The sequence below is a fragment of the Phaseolus vulgaris genome, chromosome 11, assembly GCF_000499845.2.
Source record: "Phaseolus vulgaris cultivar G19833 chromosome 11, P. vulgaris v2.0, whole genome shotgun sequence".
Lineage (NCBI taxonomy): Eukaryota > Viridiplantae > Streptophyta > Magnoliopsida > Fabales > Fabaceae > Phaseolus > Phaseolus vulgaris.
The window spans coordinates 12,594,688-12,612,592 of NC_023749.2; the positions used below are offsets into that span (position 1 = coordinate 12,594,688).

The window sequence follows — 17,905 nt, forward strand, 5'->3', positions numbered from 1 at the left end:
ACTAGAATATTATAGAATGAGGGTTTGGATAGGTGAAAGGTCAAAAGTTGTAAGTGGGTTTTTAATTATGTTGTTAGTGGGATTTTAAGGTCATAATGTAGATCTTTCTAGAAGAGCTTCCTAAAGCCTATAAAAAGGATGTTCTCTCATTTGTAAGATGCACAACAGAGAGAAATACAATAGAGAGAATTACAAAGAAGAGTGTTTCTTTTAGAGAGAATTTAAGTGTGAGTGAGTGTTTGTTTTTTTCAATCTGCTCAACAATTGTCCCTTTTTATGCAATCATTGGATTGTATTTAGAATGTGTTAGCTTTCCATTTGACGAGAAGGACTCTTTTAAGTGGCCTTGGATATATGCCAAGTATTTGCAGCTCATGCTCCAGCTGCAAGGATCTTTTTCTGTGGTTTTCTGCATAATTATGCAGTCCCAATGCATAATTCTACTGGGAGCAAAGGTGGTGATGCGGTCATTGGCAATGCGAGGTTTTACCTTTTTTTGGTATGTTGTATAATTATGCAGGTTTTGTAAAGACTGGTGTATAATGCTACAGGGAGCACAGTGTATTTCAATTTAATAATAATAATAATTATTACAATAATAATAATTTATTTTTCTTTTGGAAGATGACTATGAATTAAGAACTTGTGGAAATGTCCATCTCGTACAGTGCAATGGGTTCAATTATCAAAGATCGTATGCGATTTTTGGCAGTGCTATCTGGGGCTCCAAGTCCATCTCCAAACTGGTAAAAGCAGTGAGAATTTCTTGCAAGGTTTATAGCTGTTTCTACGAAAGCTTTTGGGAAAGGAGACTGCGACACTCGATCTTTGTTCATCTTCTTCCACGTTTCATTAAGCAAACTAAAGATGTGTTTGTAAGCACCCTCTTCACTAGCACCACTTTCTCGCATGTAACATGGAATGGAGCTTGCTGCTTCCCCTCTCTCTAACTCTGCCTGCAAAATTACACCACAAGACCAATTACTTTTATGGTTTAGTCTATGTTGTTTTAATAATGTTAAACTGTCACAAAATTTACCTTTGATGTAACCAAATCATTGTAAAGTCGAAAAACAATGGAGATATTCTGTAAGAGGGAGTGGTAACTGTCCAAGGACTCAAGTGCCTCTTCTGTGATGCGGTGGTTTTGCAAGAAATAAACATGGGTGAGCATAACTATCCCAGAGTTTGAGATCCGTGCATTGTTGAGGTAATCGTTGAATCTTGGCATGTGCCTGTCACGACTCCATTTGGCTTCTTGTAGGAATGCTTTCAACATATCAGACCACTAATTCAAAAACAAAACTATACTCAATATGGCTCCAACATGTATGTATATTTGTGTGACATAATTTATGAATTAACATACTGCTTTGGTGAGATAGGGTAGAATATCTTGTCCTTGTTCTTTAAGTGCATCATAGGCAAATTCGTTGACAGTGTTGTACAGTGCCAGAAAACATATCTTCATGTAATCAGGGAGAACTTGAATGGCTTTAACATCCCAACTGAAACAATAGAAAACCTTTTTTTAATTGGTGCACTGGTTAATAATTTCAGAAGTTTTTAAAGTAAGTTAGTTACCTTTCTACAGCTGCTGTGAAAAGCTCTAATTCCTCTAAGGTGCCATACACATCATAAACGTCATCGATTGTAGTTATTAAGCAAGAAACTTTTGTTAAACCTTTGCGGAGATCACTCAACTGAGGCTCGAAGATCATTCCAACAGCCCAAAAGAAGCATTCCATTAATCTGTCTCGGCTGAAGCTTAACTTTGATGCCAGTCCCATTCCCTTCCACCACCTTCATCACAATTAATGTAATAAAGAAAATATTATTTCATTTTTCTTTCTATTTAACTAAATTAACTTGTGATAAAGTTTTATTTTTCTTTCTCCCCACTTCTGTGCACACGTCTTTCTCCTCAAAAATACAATAGTTGAAAATTTCTTTAATTACTTCCCCACCAGTTTCCTTTTGTTTGTCTTTCTCACATAATTAAAACATGTGGTTTGTCCTTTTTTTTTTTTTTCTTTCTCACGTAATAATTAAAACATACTGAAAGAACGCGTAATTGATTAAAGATATAGTGAAAGAATACATAATTGATTAAACACGTACACAGTGAAAGAATATGTAATTGATTAAAGACATAGTGAAAGAATAAAGAATATGTAATTGATTAAAGACATCGTGGCATTTAAAATATAAATAAAAATTAAAAATAATAATATATTTTACTGTAAAGTGAACGTGAATGTTATCTAAATGTGTCAATCTATTATTACTTATACTTCTTCATCGTCAACGTCACACTAATAGTATTTGATAGTTTAACATTCAATGATACACTAAAATAAATCATTAAATATAAATAATTTTAAATATTAAAAATATATGTAATTATATTAACTAATTAAATATTATTTTAGATAAAACAATATTAATATCTAAAGTAGTTTCTATTATTACTAAAAATTTATAAACTAGCTTTTTAAATTGGTATAAAATTAACTATCAAGATTTTATTTAACAATTATTTTAAATCTTAAAGTTGTAATTGATATCAATTTTAGAAATTATTTTATAATTTTTTTATTAATAATATAAATTACTTTAAATATTAATAATTTTCTTTAAATATATAATTTATAGTAACTAATTAATTTTTGTTTTTAAAATTAATTTTTATCTAATATTTTTTTTAATAACAGATAATTAACCACAATTTATTTGTGTAATAGATTTTGAATAAAATTTATTTAACATTCTAACAACAAAAATAATTATTCACCATTTCTTAGAATAAAATATTATATTATAATAAAATAATAATTCTAGACTTTTATTTGTTGAGTGATACGTTTATCGTTACAAAAAATTTCAGTCTCATTCTACAACTCATTTGATTACTTTTATATTAATAATTTATTTTATATTTTATTTAAATAACTTAATTTAATATATTCTTTTTTATAGTTATTATAAGGATGTCAAGTCAAAAACAGTGAAAGAATTTAGAAGTATTAACTTGTCAGTGTCCTCTCATTGTCCTGATAACCAATCAGTGTGTGACATGTGATAAAGTGAACATTTTATCTGAGTCTGATATTGTATCCAATTTTTACCCTTTAACTAAATACTGAAAGTAGGTTTTTTCAACGCAAACTGACCTTGAGACTTCTTGGAAATCATTTTGCAGGGTTGACTGCAGAATATTGAAATCAAGTTTTGCTGCTTCAAGCAGCACCCGGTTTGAGTCTCTTTTTTTAGCATAATGTTCAATATACCATCTGGCTTCCAGCCTTTGGGTTCTGTGATGCAGTGGAAGCTCCAATGCATGATTCACTTCTTCCAAAACCATGTTATTACTTCTACCTTCATTGAGTGCACTCCTAAGATGGAAGCTGGAGAAGGCCCTGGCATCATCCAGAATCTGTTCTCCTTCATAGCCAAGAAACGATGCCTCGTACAGACTCAACACTCCCTTCACATCACCCATAAGGCTTGCCTTGGATTCACCATTCTGCTCCTTGAACCTCTCAAATGTATCTGCATGATTAAAGAACAAATGAAGCCAATTTTGCACCAGCTTGCAGCTGCAAAGTACTGCTACATGGATAAGCCACCACCATGTAAATTGTACAAGTCACGAAGGCCACCATACGTTATTTAGAATTATACAAATAAAAAAGTTTTTTAATCTTTTTTGTTATAAATATTAATATTTATTATAGTTGTAGGTTACAGCAGAATGATAACTCATCTATTAATGATAGTTGTTCCTGTGGTTATTGGTTGAAAATATTATTGTAACCGTAATCTTCTTTTTTTACCTATGCCCTTGTTCTATATTCATTCAAAGACTCGTCGTATTTTAACATCTTTATTATTTTCTATAATTAGAGATATTATTATTTTATTCTAAATATCATTCATATTTATTATTATCGTTTATATGTAATATTTTATCATTAAACAAGAGTAATTAAATAGTTTTTTTTAGAAAAAACTAATGCTTCATTTGTTTATAATGAGAAAATATTATAATGTTGGTTATACCTGCACTGACATCATAGCCATATTCTCTCATAAGCCTGAAGCACAAAGCAGTTTCATGCAAGCTTCTGTGAACGATTGTGGCACTAAATCTTGCAGAAGAGTGAAACCTAAGAAGGGTTTCTCCTATCTCCTTGTCATAATGGTAACTCAGGCCCAAGCGTTTCACATCGTTAATGAGTTCAAGTTTGAGCCACATATCTGAATTTTCATCCTTTACCATTTTCCTCACTTCCTCTTGCAGCTGCTGGGCCCTGTCCTCATATCTTGTATCCTATAAACATTATACAAAGAACAAATCACGCAGGTGAGAGTAAGAAAAAGTCTAAATAGTTAAAAAAAAAAAAAGTTTACAATTGAGACACTCTATATAGTTATGATCCTTGGATTAATTACTGCGTATGAATGCTTCAAGGACTGCAGAAAGTCGTAACTCCAGAGGTTGGGTTGGTAGTTTGAAGATTTTCTTTCAGAAACGTTAACGTTGGTGGTGGTTGCGTTGCATCGAGGGAAGATTATTCTACGGTGGAGAAGATTAGGAGCTACTGGTTTCAGAGGTTTGGCAAAAGTTACATATGAAATAGAAGAGGAATTGAGCAACATGACATTGACAAGAGTCATACTTTCCAAGGCTAGCTTATGTTTTTTCAAAAGCCAATTTTAACAGTTTGTGCAACTTGCATTTGATGTTGGGGTGGTCACATTTGTGTGTGTTTATATAGCACTACAATGAACACTTTACTCACCACGTTTTATGTCTTTCTTTAATTGCAAATTGAGGTGACGTTTTCTCGTTACCTAGGATAATTATATATTTTTTTGTTTATATTATAATTTATTTTATTATTATTATTATTTATAATTATAATTATATGTTGTTATTAATAATATAATTAAATATTTTGGTTAGATAAATTTATGTAATATTTAATATGAAAGTAGATTCTTCGTAAAATACAAAGAAAATTAAAATTAAAATCGATGTTTAAATATATAAAAATTGATTCTACCTCTTGAATAACACATGAGTGTAAATCGATTCTTCATTAAATAACACATGAGTGAAAATCGATTATAATCGGTTCTTTTTTTTAATCGGTTCTTTTTCTTTGTTCATAATTGAGTACTTCGGCTTAGTTTGTTAATTTGAGTCTATATACTAATCAAACTAAAATTAACTATTTAAATATTATTATTATATTATTCTTGTGTTACAAAGCTCACCACAATTTTATGAAATTTCTAAAATATGTATTAGGAGTCTAATCACAATTTAATGGGATTTCAAAAAATTATGTTAGGATGATTATTGATTAAAAATTAATAATAAAATCTTTTTAGAAAACTGATAACAGATTAAAATTAACTTTTTATTAATCGATTCTTTTTATTTGTTCATAATTGAGTACTTCGACTTAGTTTGTTAATTTGAGTCTATATACGAATCAAACTAAAATTAACTATTTAAATATTATTATTATATTTTATGTATATAATATATATACATATATATGAGAAAGAAAAATTTAATGTTGGAAGTGTGAAGTTTACAATATTAAAAGAAAACAATATTTTAATATTTATATTTTGAATTTTTGAATTTTATGTAAAATATATTTATTTAAATACGTCATATTATATCGTAATATAAATATAATTTATTGTTTAGCCGAAGAGTCGTATGGGATGGTTGGGGTTTTTAAGTTAATGCTTGATAGCTGACACCATTAAATGTGAAACAAAGATGTGACGTTTGGCAGAGTCGTCGCCTTGGCGTGTACTATTTCATCTGATGGTTTCAACGGTGGGGGTTCGTGTCGATTCGAATACCGAATGAGTCTAGTCGTTGGATTATATTAGATCCAATGGTGCTGAACATTTGATGGGATATTTCTTCTCTTACCTCACTGCCTATAAATAGCGCTTCATTTGCAAGTAGAAGGGTTTACACACTTCTTCCACTCTATGAATCTTGTGCCATTTGCTCCGAGTGTCGAGTCCGTTGCAAGTGTCAAGTTCGTCGTCGAGTCTGCTTAGTCAGGTTAGTAATGCCTTTCTCCGTAGAGTCCTCTCATAGCGTAGATTCATCTTTGACTCGTACCGCATCTGGTAGTGCGAGTCAGTCATCGGACGACCCAAGCTATGATTGGGTTGATCCGTCTGTCCTTAAAATTCCTACTAAAATTAGAATTGTTGATGATTTGGATGAGTTCTTTTCTGTAAATAAGAATTTCTTAGCGTCTGATTGTTCGACCGAGGCGTTGGCCGTGGATGTTTGCGGCGTGACCGACCGTATGTGCCACAGTCGGGAAAATGCGCCGCATGACTTTTTCTTCGTGTATAGCACATTCTTTTCCCACTTGCACATAACTTTTCCCTTCGATGACTTTACTATGAGAGTCCTTTAGATTCTCAATGTTGCCCCCACCCAACTGCACCCTAATTCTTGGGCAATTTTGCAAGCCTTCTGAATCTTGTGTCAAACATTCGGCCTCAAGCCTACTCCTGAGTCGTTTTTATATTATTACAATACTCATCCAAGTACTCCCGTAGGCTGGCTGTCCTTGTCCAGTCGGCCTGAGAATGTGTGTTTTGCTGCTTTCACCACTTCTTACAAAAATTTCAAGGAGTATTATTTTAAAGTTTTTGTTGAGTCGGACGGTCGAGACCTTTTTTATAATGCTGATGGAACCACCAAATTTCCTTTTCATTGGACCGAGAAACCTACCCTTCTTGGCAACCGGTTTTGGAAATCTCTAACCCCTTTCGACGAAGAAATACTATTGGTCGTAAACCAACTGCCGTGTAGACTTCCTACTCGGGAACTGATAGCTCTTTATGGGTTGTCCAAGCAATGGGCAGATCTAAATGGTATGAGTTTCTTTGATTTCGGTCATTCTACTATTAGCTTTTAATGTAGTTTAATTTCACATGTGTTTTGCAGACATCATTTTGAAGATGGATCCGAGTTTGAGCAAATTCATGAAAAGTCTACAGTTGTTGGGATTACGCCCCAACTGACTGCTATAGAGATGGTGCCGCCCAAGCACATTGTCGTTGCTCCGAATCAGAGCAAGAAGAGAGGAAGTCCGTCGAAGGCACCACGTTCCGAGGCTAGGACGTCGTCCGATAGTCCGGTTAGCATGTTGGGGTTATCACTGCGGATAGCCCCTACCATGCAGTTCGACTTACGCCTGGAGGAAGAAGGTATTCTCTGGCAGTTGTCCCCACTCTAGATTTGATTGAAGAGATGGTGGAACTGCAGTGTTGGGCAGCAGTGGTGAGTCGGGCTATTGGCGACGAACTTAAAAGGGCTGAGTCGGTCGTGATTCCCAAACTGAAAACCCAGCTTAAAGACTCGACTCTTACCTTGAAAAATTCCTTGGAAGCTGCTGACAAATGTTAAGAAGAGAGGAAAAAAGAGAATCGGCTGGCCTGTGAAGAACAAGAGGCCCTGAAGGCCACGCTTGCTAAGGTGATGGCCGAACGGGACTAACTTATGCAGGAAAAAACTGACCTAACGACTAACAAGGAATCCCTTAATGGTGAGATTGAAAAGCTTCAGGGTTCATGCTTCATATTAACGAGGAGATTTTCAATCAAGGTGTTCGTCAGGTTGCTTTTTTCCATGGTGTGTCGGCCGACGACTCTCGTTACGACTTGGGCAAAGATGTGATAAATGACCAACTGGTGCCACTTGGGGGTGAGGATGCCGAAGAGGCTGATCAAGTTATGGAAGACCACCGGATGAGACCATTGAAATACTGTGATTTCAAATTAACCTGGACCCAGGGTGTGGGCTTTAAACAATTTACCTTTTGTCTTTTCTTTCCTTATTTTGATTGCACTTGAACAGTTGCCTTTACGTTTATATTTTTTATATGATTGCGTATTTCTAGTAAGTGTGAAGTACTGAGTGCTGACCAAACGAATGGTGTGAATGATAATAATTCTGACCGAACGTTTCGATAATATTCGACCAAGCAAATTAGTGAAATATACTTACGTTACGACTTCAGACCGAACGTTTGGTTATAAATTCCTGTCCCAACAAATTGGTAAATAATACTGAAGTCATTAGACTTGACCTTATAAATTTCTGACCAAAATTGGTTGATAACGACTGAGTTATAATTCTGACCGAACGCTCGGTTAATTAATAATTAACATTAGTAATTTCTTATCAAAGTTGATAAACAACGTTGCAGTTATCCTTCTGACTGAACGCTCGGTTAATTAATAATTAACATTATTAATTTCTGACCAAAAATTGGTGAATAACTTTTAAGTTATGTTCTTGACCGAACGATCGGTTAATTAATAATTAACATTATTAATTTATGACCAAAAATTGGTAAATAACTTTTAAGTTATGTTCTCGATCGAACGCTCGGTGAATTAATAATTAATATTATTAATTTCTGACCAAAGTTGGTGATGAACGTTTAAGTTATATTTCTGACCGAACGATCAGTTAATTAATAATTAACACTATTAATTTCTGACCAAAATTTCTGGAGACAAATTTTTTTAAAGTGCCTCGTTAAAACCTTCTCGCCCGAAAACCCTCCTTAGGGATAAAACGACCGAGCGAGGAAAGAGTGCACTAACTTATTCATCAACTGTAATAGAATTTGAGATGCGTGGCATTCCACGTTCTCGGTACAAATTTGCCTGATACATATTCTAAGTAATACTCTCCTCCAGCCGCTGTGTCGGCAATGCAAAATGGTCCTTCCCAGTTACTTGAAAAATTTTCGTCGTCCTTCCAAGCGTCACTACGCATGCGCCAAACTAAGTCTCCTTTTTGAAAGCTTGGTGGTTTCACCTTCGAGTTATACCTTCTTGCCGCCCGTATCTTGCATGCTTCCTCTCGTATGTTGCACTTGTCCCTCAACTCATTGATGAGGTCGAGACCGACCAGTAGGCTCTCTTTATTTAGGTTCAAGTCTAACGTCTGTCGACGTAATGTAGTTTAATTTCACATGTGTTTTGCAGACATCATTTTGAAGATGGATCCGAATTTGAGCAAATTCATGAAAAGTCTAAAGAGGCAGGTTGAGGGGCGCAAGATCTCTACAGTTGTTGGGATTACGCCCCAACTGACTGCTATAGAGACGGTGCCGCCCAAGCACACTGTCGTTGCTCCGAATCAGAGCAAGAAGAGAGGAAGTCCGTCGAAGGCACCACGTTCTGAGGCTAGGACGTCGTCCGGTAGTCCGGTTAGCATGTTGGGGTTATCATTGCAGGTAGCCCCTACCATGCAGTTCAACTTACGTCTGGAGGAAGAAGGTATTCTGGCAGCTATCCCCACTCTGGATTTGATTGAAGAGATGGTGGAACTACAGTGTCGGGCAGCAGTGGTGAGTCGGGCTATTGGCGACGAACTTAAAAGGGCTGAGTCGGTTGTGATTCCCAAACTGAAAACCCAGTTTAAAGACTCGGCTCTTACCTTGAAAAATTCCTTGGAAGCTGCTGACAAATGTTAAGAAGAGAGGCAAAAAGAGAATCGGCTGGCCTGTGAAGAACAAGAGGCCCTGAAGGCCACGCTTGCTAAGGTGATGCCCGAACGGGACCAACTTATGCAGGAAAAAACTGGCCTAACGACTAACAAGGAATCCCTTAATGGTGAGATTGAAAAGCTTCAGGGTTCATGCTTCGTATTAACGAGGAGATTTTGAATCAAGGTGTTCGTCAGGTTGCTTTTTTCCATGGCGTGCCGGCCGACGACTCTCGTTACGACTTGGGCAAAGATGTGATAAATGACCAACTGGTGCCGCTTGGGGGTGAGGATGCCGAAGAGGATGATCAAGTTATGGAAGATCCACCAGTGGAGACCTCTCAACCGGATGAGACCATTGAAATACTGTGATTTCAAATTGTACTCTTTGAAGCTTTAAGGATGGAAGAATAATATCATCTTCTTCTCCACTAGCAGTGTCTACTTGAAGGACGGGTAACATCTGCTCTTCCTCTTCTTGTATTACCTCCAAAACTATGTCAGAGCCTCTGCTAGTGCACAATCTTTTTTAGTAGATTCGGCAAGTATAACAGCATCAACAACTTCTTTATCAAGACATGCATCACAAGAGTTAGTGCATTCTATCTCAACATCTGTACATTTAATTGGATTGGAGAAGTTAAAATCTCCTAAAAACTCAAACACATTTTCATCCTCAGTATTTATGTGATGCACTAAATGATCTTCACATGTCACAACTTTTAATTCCTCATGATTTAGCAATGATTTCTCCTCCATCAGTAGAGGTTGAACAATAGCATTCAATGGTGTAGCAATCTTAGGTTCAACTAGCTCAGCTTCATGCAAATCATTCGGATTAACTTTAAAAACAGTTGATATGCCCCACTTCTTTTCGAGAGTGTCTATGGCAGAGGTAGGTGCTTCAAGGTTAGACATTCCATCAGTGTCTGGATCAAGAGTTATATCTGAATCATGAGGTGATTTCATCTCTTGAACATAATCTGCAATCTCTCCAATCATTTGATCAGTTTTCTCTCTTCTTGCTACAACATCAGCCTCCTTTTGCATTAGAATTTTTTTAGCCTCCCATTCTTGATCATATTTCATGTTCATCTCCTCCATCCGCCTCACCAACTCCTCTAAAGTTGGTTCTTCCTTTTGAATTGCAATTTTGTTAGCTACCCATTCTTGATCATATTTCATGTTGATCTCCTTCATTTGCCTTGGTTCTTCCTTTTGAATTGGATATTTGTCAGCCGCCCATTCTTGAAATTTTGTGTTAATGTCCGTCATTTTCCTCATCAACTCCTCTAAAGTTGGTTGTTCAAGATTACGAGGAGTATTATCAGTTTGCACAAATGGTTGAAAAGATGGTTGCCTTTCATCAAAATAGTTTTGCTGATAATATGGTTTTTGTTGAGGTTGCTCATAAGACTGTTGACAATATGGATTATAACGTTGAGGCTGCTGAAAGTGAGGTTCACATTGTTGCAGAGGCTGTTCATACTATTGATAATATGAATTACAATGTTGAGGCGGTTGAAAGTAGGGTTCACATTGTTGCAAAGGCTGCTTATAAAACTGTGAAGATTGCTGCAAATATGGCTCATGAATATCATAATTGTAAATTTCTTTAGCTAATTTCTCTTCCATTTTGGATTTGAAAACTGGGATATGTAACAGACACCAATACCTATTAGACGCCTCAGGGCAAACTTTTTTTTTTTTTTAATTGAAAAGCAAACCAAGTAAACTCCCAGAAAAGAGAGGTGAGTCACAAGCAGACAAACTTAAAAACCAAGTCTTTCCTAGCTAGAGTCTTCCCTGAATTGCTTTCAGTTAAAAAAAAAAAAAATCAAAGAGTAGCAACTGAAGTGTCTAACCTAAATGCAAAAAAAAAAAAAAAAACCTAATGCAAATGCTACACTTAATGCTTAAAAAAATAGTTAGAGAAAAAAAATTATGTTAAAATAAATAAATAAATAAAATATAAAAAATAAAAACAGTAAACAAAAACAAAAATAGAAAGAAATAAAGATTACAAAACAAAATAAAAGAAATAACTAAAAACATAAAAGATATAAAATATAGACAAAATAAGATAAAGATAAAAGATATAAAGGAATAAAATAAAAACAAATAAAAACAAAAAATAAAGATAAAAGATATAGGAGATAAAATAAAAACAAATCAAAACAAAAAATAAAGATAAAAGATATAAAGAAAGAAAATAAAACAAATCAAAACAAAATAAAGATAAAAGATATATAGAAAGAAAATAAAAAAAAATCAAAATAAAATAAAGGTAAGAGATATCCTAAATATTAGATTTTTTTATTTTTTTTCGTTTTTTTTATTGCTATAATAAATAAATAAAAACTAAAAGGAAGAAAATACAGGTTAAATATGCAGAAAAAAAAATTAGGAAAAAAAAAATTATGCAGAGAAGAAAGAAAAACCTGATAACCAAAATCAAATTGGATTTCCCGGCAACGGCGCCAAATTTGATAGTTGTCGTTTTGCTGTCAAATTAATATGATTCTAGCGTAGACTTGTCTAACACTAGAGAGATGATAGTATAATTGTGGACAAATGTCCCCAAGTCGTCTCCCAGCGAATCCAATAGTAAAATCGATTGATCAGGGTTTAGAATCTATCTGCAAGCAATAAAAGTTAGCAATAACAATAAAGATAAAAAAGGGGGTTTGAGATAGTTGTGCAGAAAATATAAAAAAAGATTAAAATAACAAATAAAAAGCGGTTGATCCCAAGTTCTTCCACCATTGAATTCTTCACAGGTTCTCTAAAGATTAATCTTTTCTCAATCCTCCAACAGAGCTAAACCAGATTGAACATGCGCCGATCTAATTCAACTGAAACTCACCAGTAAAGCATGCGTCTACTAGTTTAATCAATACCCACTTTGTTCCATGCGTATACTCCATGGGAATGCTTACCTCCTCTCCCTTGAATCATGCGCCTAAGAAATTAATTAGAACAATGTGAACTAACTAAGAAACCAAAGTTTAAGATAAGGAAGACTCTCAATCATGCGTTCAAGTACAACCTCTCACAAAAACTAGTTTTCCAGGAGATTAGACAATAAAAACAACTGCTATAGAGAATTAAAAATAGAAACTTTTATTGAACGAAACCTCAGAGCTCAATGGGAAATTACAGAGGAATCAACCGAAAAGGTTTAGCCTTCCATGCGGAGGCAAAACAAAAGAATTATAAAGAAGAAAAGAAACTAAGAAAACCCTATGAAACTCCTTTTCTCCTTTATGCTTGTGTCCTTTTATAGGCTTTTCTGCTCCAAGGATCTTGAGAGAATATTGTAGTTTATATTTTGTTAACCGTTTCCAAGTTTCTATCTTTCCAGAATTCTTGTATTTTGCAGAAGATTTGCTTCCAATTCTGTTTCTGAGATATTGTAGATTTTATTTTCTCTTTCTTCTCCTCAAAGTTTGTTTTCTGTTTTGGTTCAAGAAGCAACTTGGACTTTTGCATATTTGGCCCATTCACAAAGGTAGATGCTTCCTCTGGATAATTTACTTTAAAAACACAAAATTAACAATAATAATAGTTTAGGCCCAAATAAACCCAATTATAAGAATATTAATTAAAACAATGGATTTATTTATTATTATAGTCCAATAATCTATGAATAAGGCTAGTGAGTGTGAATAAATATATGCTCATCAGTGGGCTTTAAACAATTTACCTTTTGTCTTTTCTTTCCTTATTTTGATTGCACTTGAACAGTTGCATTTATGTTTATATTTTTTATATGATTGCGTATTTCTAGTAAGTGTGAAGTACTGAGTGTTGACCAAACGAATGGTGTGAATGATAATAATTCTTACCGAACGTTTCGATAATATCCGACCAAGCGAATTAGTGAAATATACTTACGTTACGACTTCAGACCGAACGTTTGGTTAATGATACTTATATTATAAATTCTTGTCCCAACAAATTGGTAAATAATACTAAAGTCATTAGGCGTGACCTTATAAATTTGTGACCAAAATTGGTTGATAACGACTGAGTTATAATTCTGATCGAACGCTCGGTTAATTAATAATTAACATTAGTAATTTCTTATCAAAGTTGATAAACAACGTTGAAGTTATCCTTCTGACCGAACTTTCGGTTAATTAATAATTAACATTATTAATTTTTGACTAAAAATTGGTGAATAACTTTTAAGTTATGTTCTTGACCGAACGATCGGTTAATTAATAATTAACATTATTAATTGATGACCAAAAATTGGTAAATAACTTTTAAGTTATGTTCTCGACCGAACGCTCGGTGAATTAATAATGAATATTATTAATTTCTGACCAAAGTTGGTGATGAACGTTTAAGTTATATTTCTGACCGAAAGATCGATTAATTAGTAATTAACACTATTAATTTCTAACCAAAATTTCTGGAGACAAATTTTTTTAAAGTGCCTCGTTAAAACCTTCTCGCCCGAAAACCCTCCTTAGGGATAAAACGACCGAGCGAGGAAAGAGTGCACTAACTTATTCATCAACTGTAATAGAATTTGAGATGCGTGACATTCCACGTTCTCGGTACAGATTTGCCCGATAAATATTCTAAGTAATACGTTCCTCCAGCCGCTGTGTCGGCAATGCAGAATGGTCCTTCCCAGTTACTTGAAAAATTTTCGTCGTCCTTCCGAACGTCACTACGCATGCGCCAAACTAAGTCTCCTTTTTGAAAGCTTGGTGGTTTCACCTTCGAGTTATACCTTCTTGCCGCCCGTATCTTGCATGCTTCCTCTCGTATGCTGCACTTGTCCCTCAACTCGTTGATGAGGTCGAGGCCGACCAATAAGCTCTCTTTATTTAGGTCCAAGTCTAACGTCTGTCGACGTAATGAAGGCTCGCCTATCTCGACCGAAATCATGACTTCGGTGTCGTACATCATATTGTAGGGGGTTTCTTGAGTTGTTGACTGTGGGGTACATCAGTAGTCCCAGAGGACTTCCAGAAGTTCTTCAGTCCAATTTCCCTTGGTCGGACCAAGTCTCATTTTAAGCTCGTTGAGAACGACTTTATTGGCGGCCTCAGCTTGACCGTTGGTTTGCAGATGCTCGACCGAGCTCGTAATATGTTTGATGCTGAGTTTTTCATAGAATTTTTTATGAGAATCAAATAAAGGAGGCTTTTATTAATGAAGGAAGAGGTCATTCACCTTCACATTTGAAGTTCTTCCTTCTAGTCTTCTCAAAATTAAAAGAAGACATAAAATAAAGAGAGGATTAAGCCTAAAGCCAAAGAAGTCTACAAGCTTTCAAGAATAGACTTCATTTAAATATCTCTCTTTATAGTTTCTTTTATAAATTTGTAAATAATATAGAATGTTTAAATACATAGTTTTTAGGAAAAGTGCTTAGAGGGAAACCTTAGATACCTCTTTTGTAAAAGCATCTTTAGGCATTAGTTAAGAATTTTCTAGAAGAATACTCTTCATGCTTCATTTAGGCGCTATTAGTAAGTAGCATATGAAGAGTCTTTTGGTTAGCTTATGTTGTAAGCTTCATGACCAGCCCTTGCTCCTATATAAGGAGGGCTTAGGTCCTTCACAATTGAGATTGGAAATTGATATTAGAGATACTCTACTCAAATTGAGAGCGAATTGTGAGAACTTTGTCTTCTCCTACACCTTGTCTTATCTTGAGTGCATTTGGTTCTCTCAAGTGGCGGCACTAGCTCACTTATCTTGGAGCCTTCACCATCCAAGTGACGTGATCACCAAACGAAGTCCTTCATCTCCATAAGTTCTTCTCTCCTTCATCTTCCAATTCCTTTCCTAAGCTTTACGAAATGTTAAACATGTCTTAAGCTTCCTTTTCACTTTATGTTCGGTTCATTTCTGTTCTAGCTTGTTTGTTCGGTTCATTTCTGTTTTTGAAGCATTCTATTCGGTTCTTTTGCTTTCAAACACATTTTAATCGGTTCAATTGGCAATAGATGGATCTTCCATGTGAGTTTGGTGTTTGGTGCAAGTTTTGGAGAGTTCTTGAAACATAGAACATTGATCCAATTCTATTAAAAGTGCCTATTCATTCTCCAACTCAAGTTGATTCCATTAAATGTCAAAGAATCATCTCTATCTTGCTATTGGAATCATATCAATTTCGCTAACCCTCGGTCGGTGAATTGTCGACCGTTATCTGTGATAATAACCTGAGGTAGGCCGAATCTGCAGACAATATTCTTTCATACAAAATTCTGGACGTTTCGGGCGGTGATGGTCGTCAATGATTTGGCCTCAATCCATTTGGTGAAGTAATCGATGCCGACCAATAGATATTTGCATTGCCCTTTGCTAGGTGCGAAGGGTCCAATAATATCCATCCCTCACTTCACGAACGGCCAGGGGGACAAAATGTAATGTAAGTTTTCTGGTTTTTGGTGTGACAGGGTGCCAAACTCTTGGCATTTCAAACATTTCTGGACGTACTCGGTGCAATCTCCTTGCACGGTCGGACAGTAGTATCTGGCTCGCAATACTTTGGCAGCCATAGTTCGAGCTCCAGAATGGGTTCCACATACCCCTTCGTGCAGTTCAGTCATCACATAAGTGACTTGTTCAGGGTTAAGACACTTTAGGAGTGGACGGGAGTATCCTCTCCTATAAAGATCTTGGTCGATGAGTATGTACCGGGCGGCCTGCTGTATCATCGTTTTTTCCAGGTGCGGGTCACACACTCCTTCTGTCAAGTATCGCTTGATGGGGGTCATCCAGTTGGGCTGAGTATCGGTCGCCATGCATTCTTCAGCGCCAACACTTGGTTTGATCAGAGTCACATGTATGACCGATCGATGGACCCCCTTCTGTTTGACAGTAGCCAGCCTTGAGAGAGCGTCCGCCCAAGTATTATTCTCCCTCCGGACGTGTTGGAATGAGATTTCCTTAAACCTGCTTACTAGATTTTTTACAAAATGGAAATACTGTTGAAGCAAAGTTTTTGTTACCTCATATTCTTCTGTAACTTGTCTGATGACTAGGCGGGAGTCGCTTTTACAAATTAGAGTAGTTATTTCTAATTCGATTGTCAAGTGAAAATCGACGATTATAGCTTCATACTCGGCTTGGTTGTTCGAAGTTTTGAACTCGAACTTCATGGCCTGTTTAATAACAATTTCACCTGGTCGTTCCAACACAACTCCTGCTCCGCATGAACAATTGTTCGAGGAACCGTCTACATACAACTTCTATCTAGATTCCACCTCTTCGGTCGGATAAGGAGTGAGTTCTACTGCGAAATCAACAAGAGCCTTGGATTTAATGGCTCCCCTGGGTTGGTACTCGATGACTCTGATAGCTCAATCGCCCAACCTATCATTCATCCGGCTAAATCAGGTTTAGTGAGGATCTTCATGATGAAATAGTTAGTTTTAAATATGACTCGGTGGTTCTGGAAATACATCCGCAACCATCGTGCGGTGATGACTAAAGCCAACACGACTTTTTCGACCATTTGGTATCGGACTTCTGCGTCGTGCAATACTCGACTGACGAAATATACCGGTCGTTCCTCTGCTCCTATTTCCTGCACGAGGACAGAACTTATCGCTTCATTAGAGACAACAAGGTAGACTATGATGGGCTCGCGTGTGTTCGGTTTCTGGATGACCAGAGGGGACGCCAGAAATGCTTTGAGCTGGAGAAAATTTTGTTCGCATTCGTCCCTCCATTCAAACTTGGTCGTCTTCTTTAACAGTTTAATGATAGCTCTCGTTTGTTCGACAAGTTTAGGTACGAACCGAAACAATGAAGTAAGGCGACTGATCTGTCGTTGAATTTCTTTGAGTCCTCTGGGACTTCTCATTTCTGTAATAGACTTGCATTTCTCAGGATTTGCATCTATGCCTGATGGGTGAGCATGAAACCTAAGAATTTTCCACCTTCTACGCCGAACGCACATTTTTCAGGGTTTAAGCGCATGCGATATTTACGCAAGGCTTGAAACACTTCTTTCAAATCTGAGATATGTTGTTCGCACGAATCTGAATTAACAACAATATCATCAACATACACCTCTACGTTCCGTCCGATCATATCATGAAAAACATAATCCATTAGGCGTTGATAAGTGGCTCCAGCGTTTTTGAGGCCGAACGACATGACCTCATAGAAGAAATTGTCGGAGTCTGTTCTGAATGCTATCTTCTCTCGGTCGTGATGGTGCATCTGAATCTGATTATATCCTGAGTATGCATCGAGGAAACTTAAGATTTGGTGTCCGGCCGCGCCGTCGAGCAGTCGGTCGATGGTAGGTAGAGGATACGAATCCTTCGGACATGCCTTGTTAAGATCTGTATAATCTACACACATTCT

The 17,905-nt window shown here is 36.0% G+C and overlaps 1 protein-coding gene across 1 annotated transcript; it reads right to left on the minus strand.

Annotated features, from left to right (window-relative positions):
* Positions 1-472: 472 nt before the first annotated feature.
* Positions 473-4,802, minus strand: LOC137832616 (tricyclene synthase EBOS, chloroplastic-like). Its single transcript, XM_068640867.1, has 7 exons — positions 4,456-4,802; positions 4,063-4,333; positions 3,174-3,552; positions 1,585-1,803; positions 1,370-1,508; positions 1,040-1,288; positions 473-956 (listed from the first exon to the last, which is right to left on the minus strand). Exons 1-7 carry the CDS (start codon positions 4,678-4,680, stop codon positions 636-638), a joined length of 1,803 nt encoding a protein of 600 aa, XP_068496968.1. The 5' UTR covers positions 4,681-4,802; the 3' UTR covers positions 473-635.
* Between the last annotated feature and the right edge of the window lie 13,103 nt (positions 4,803-17,905).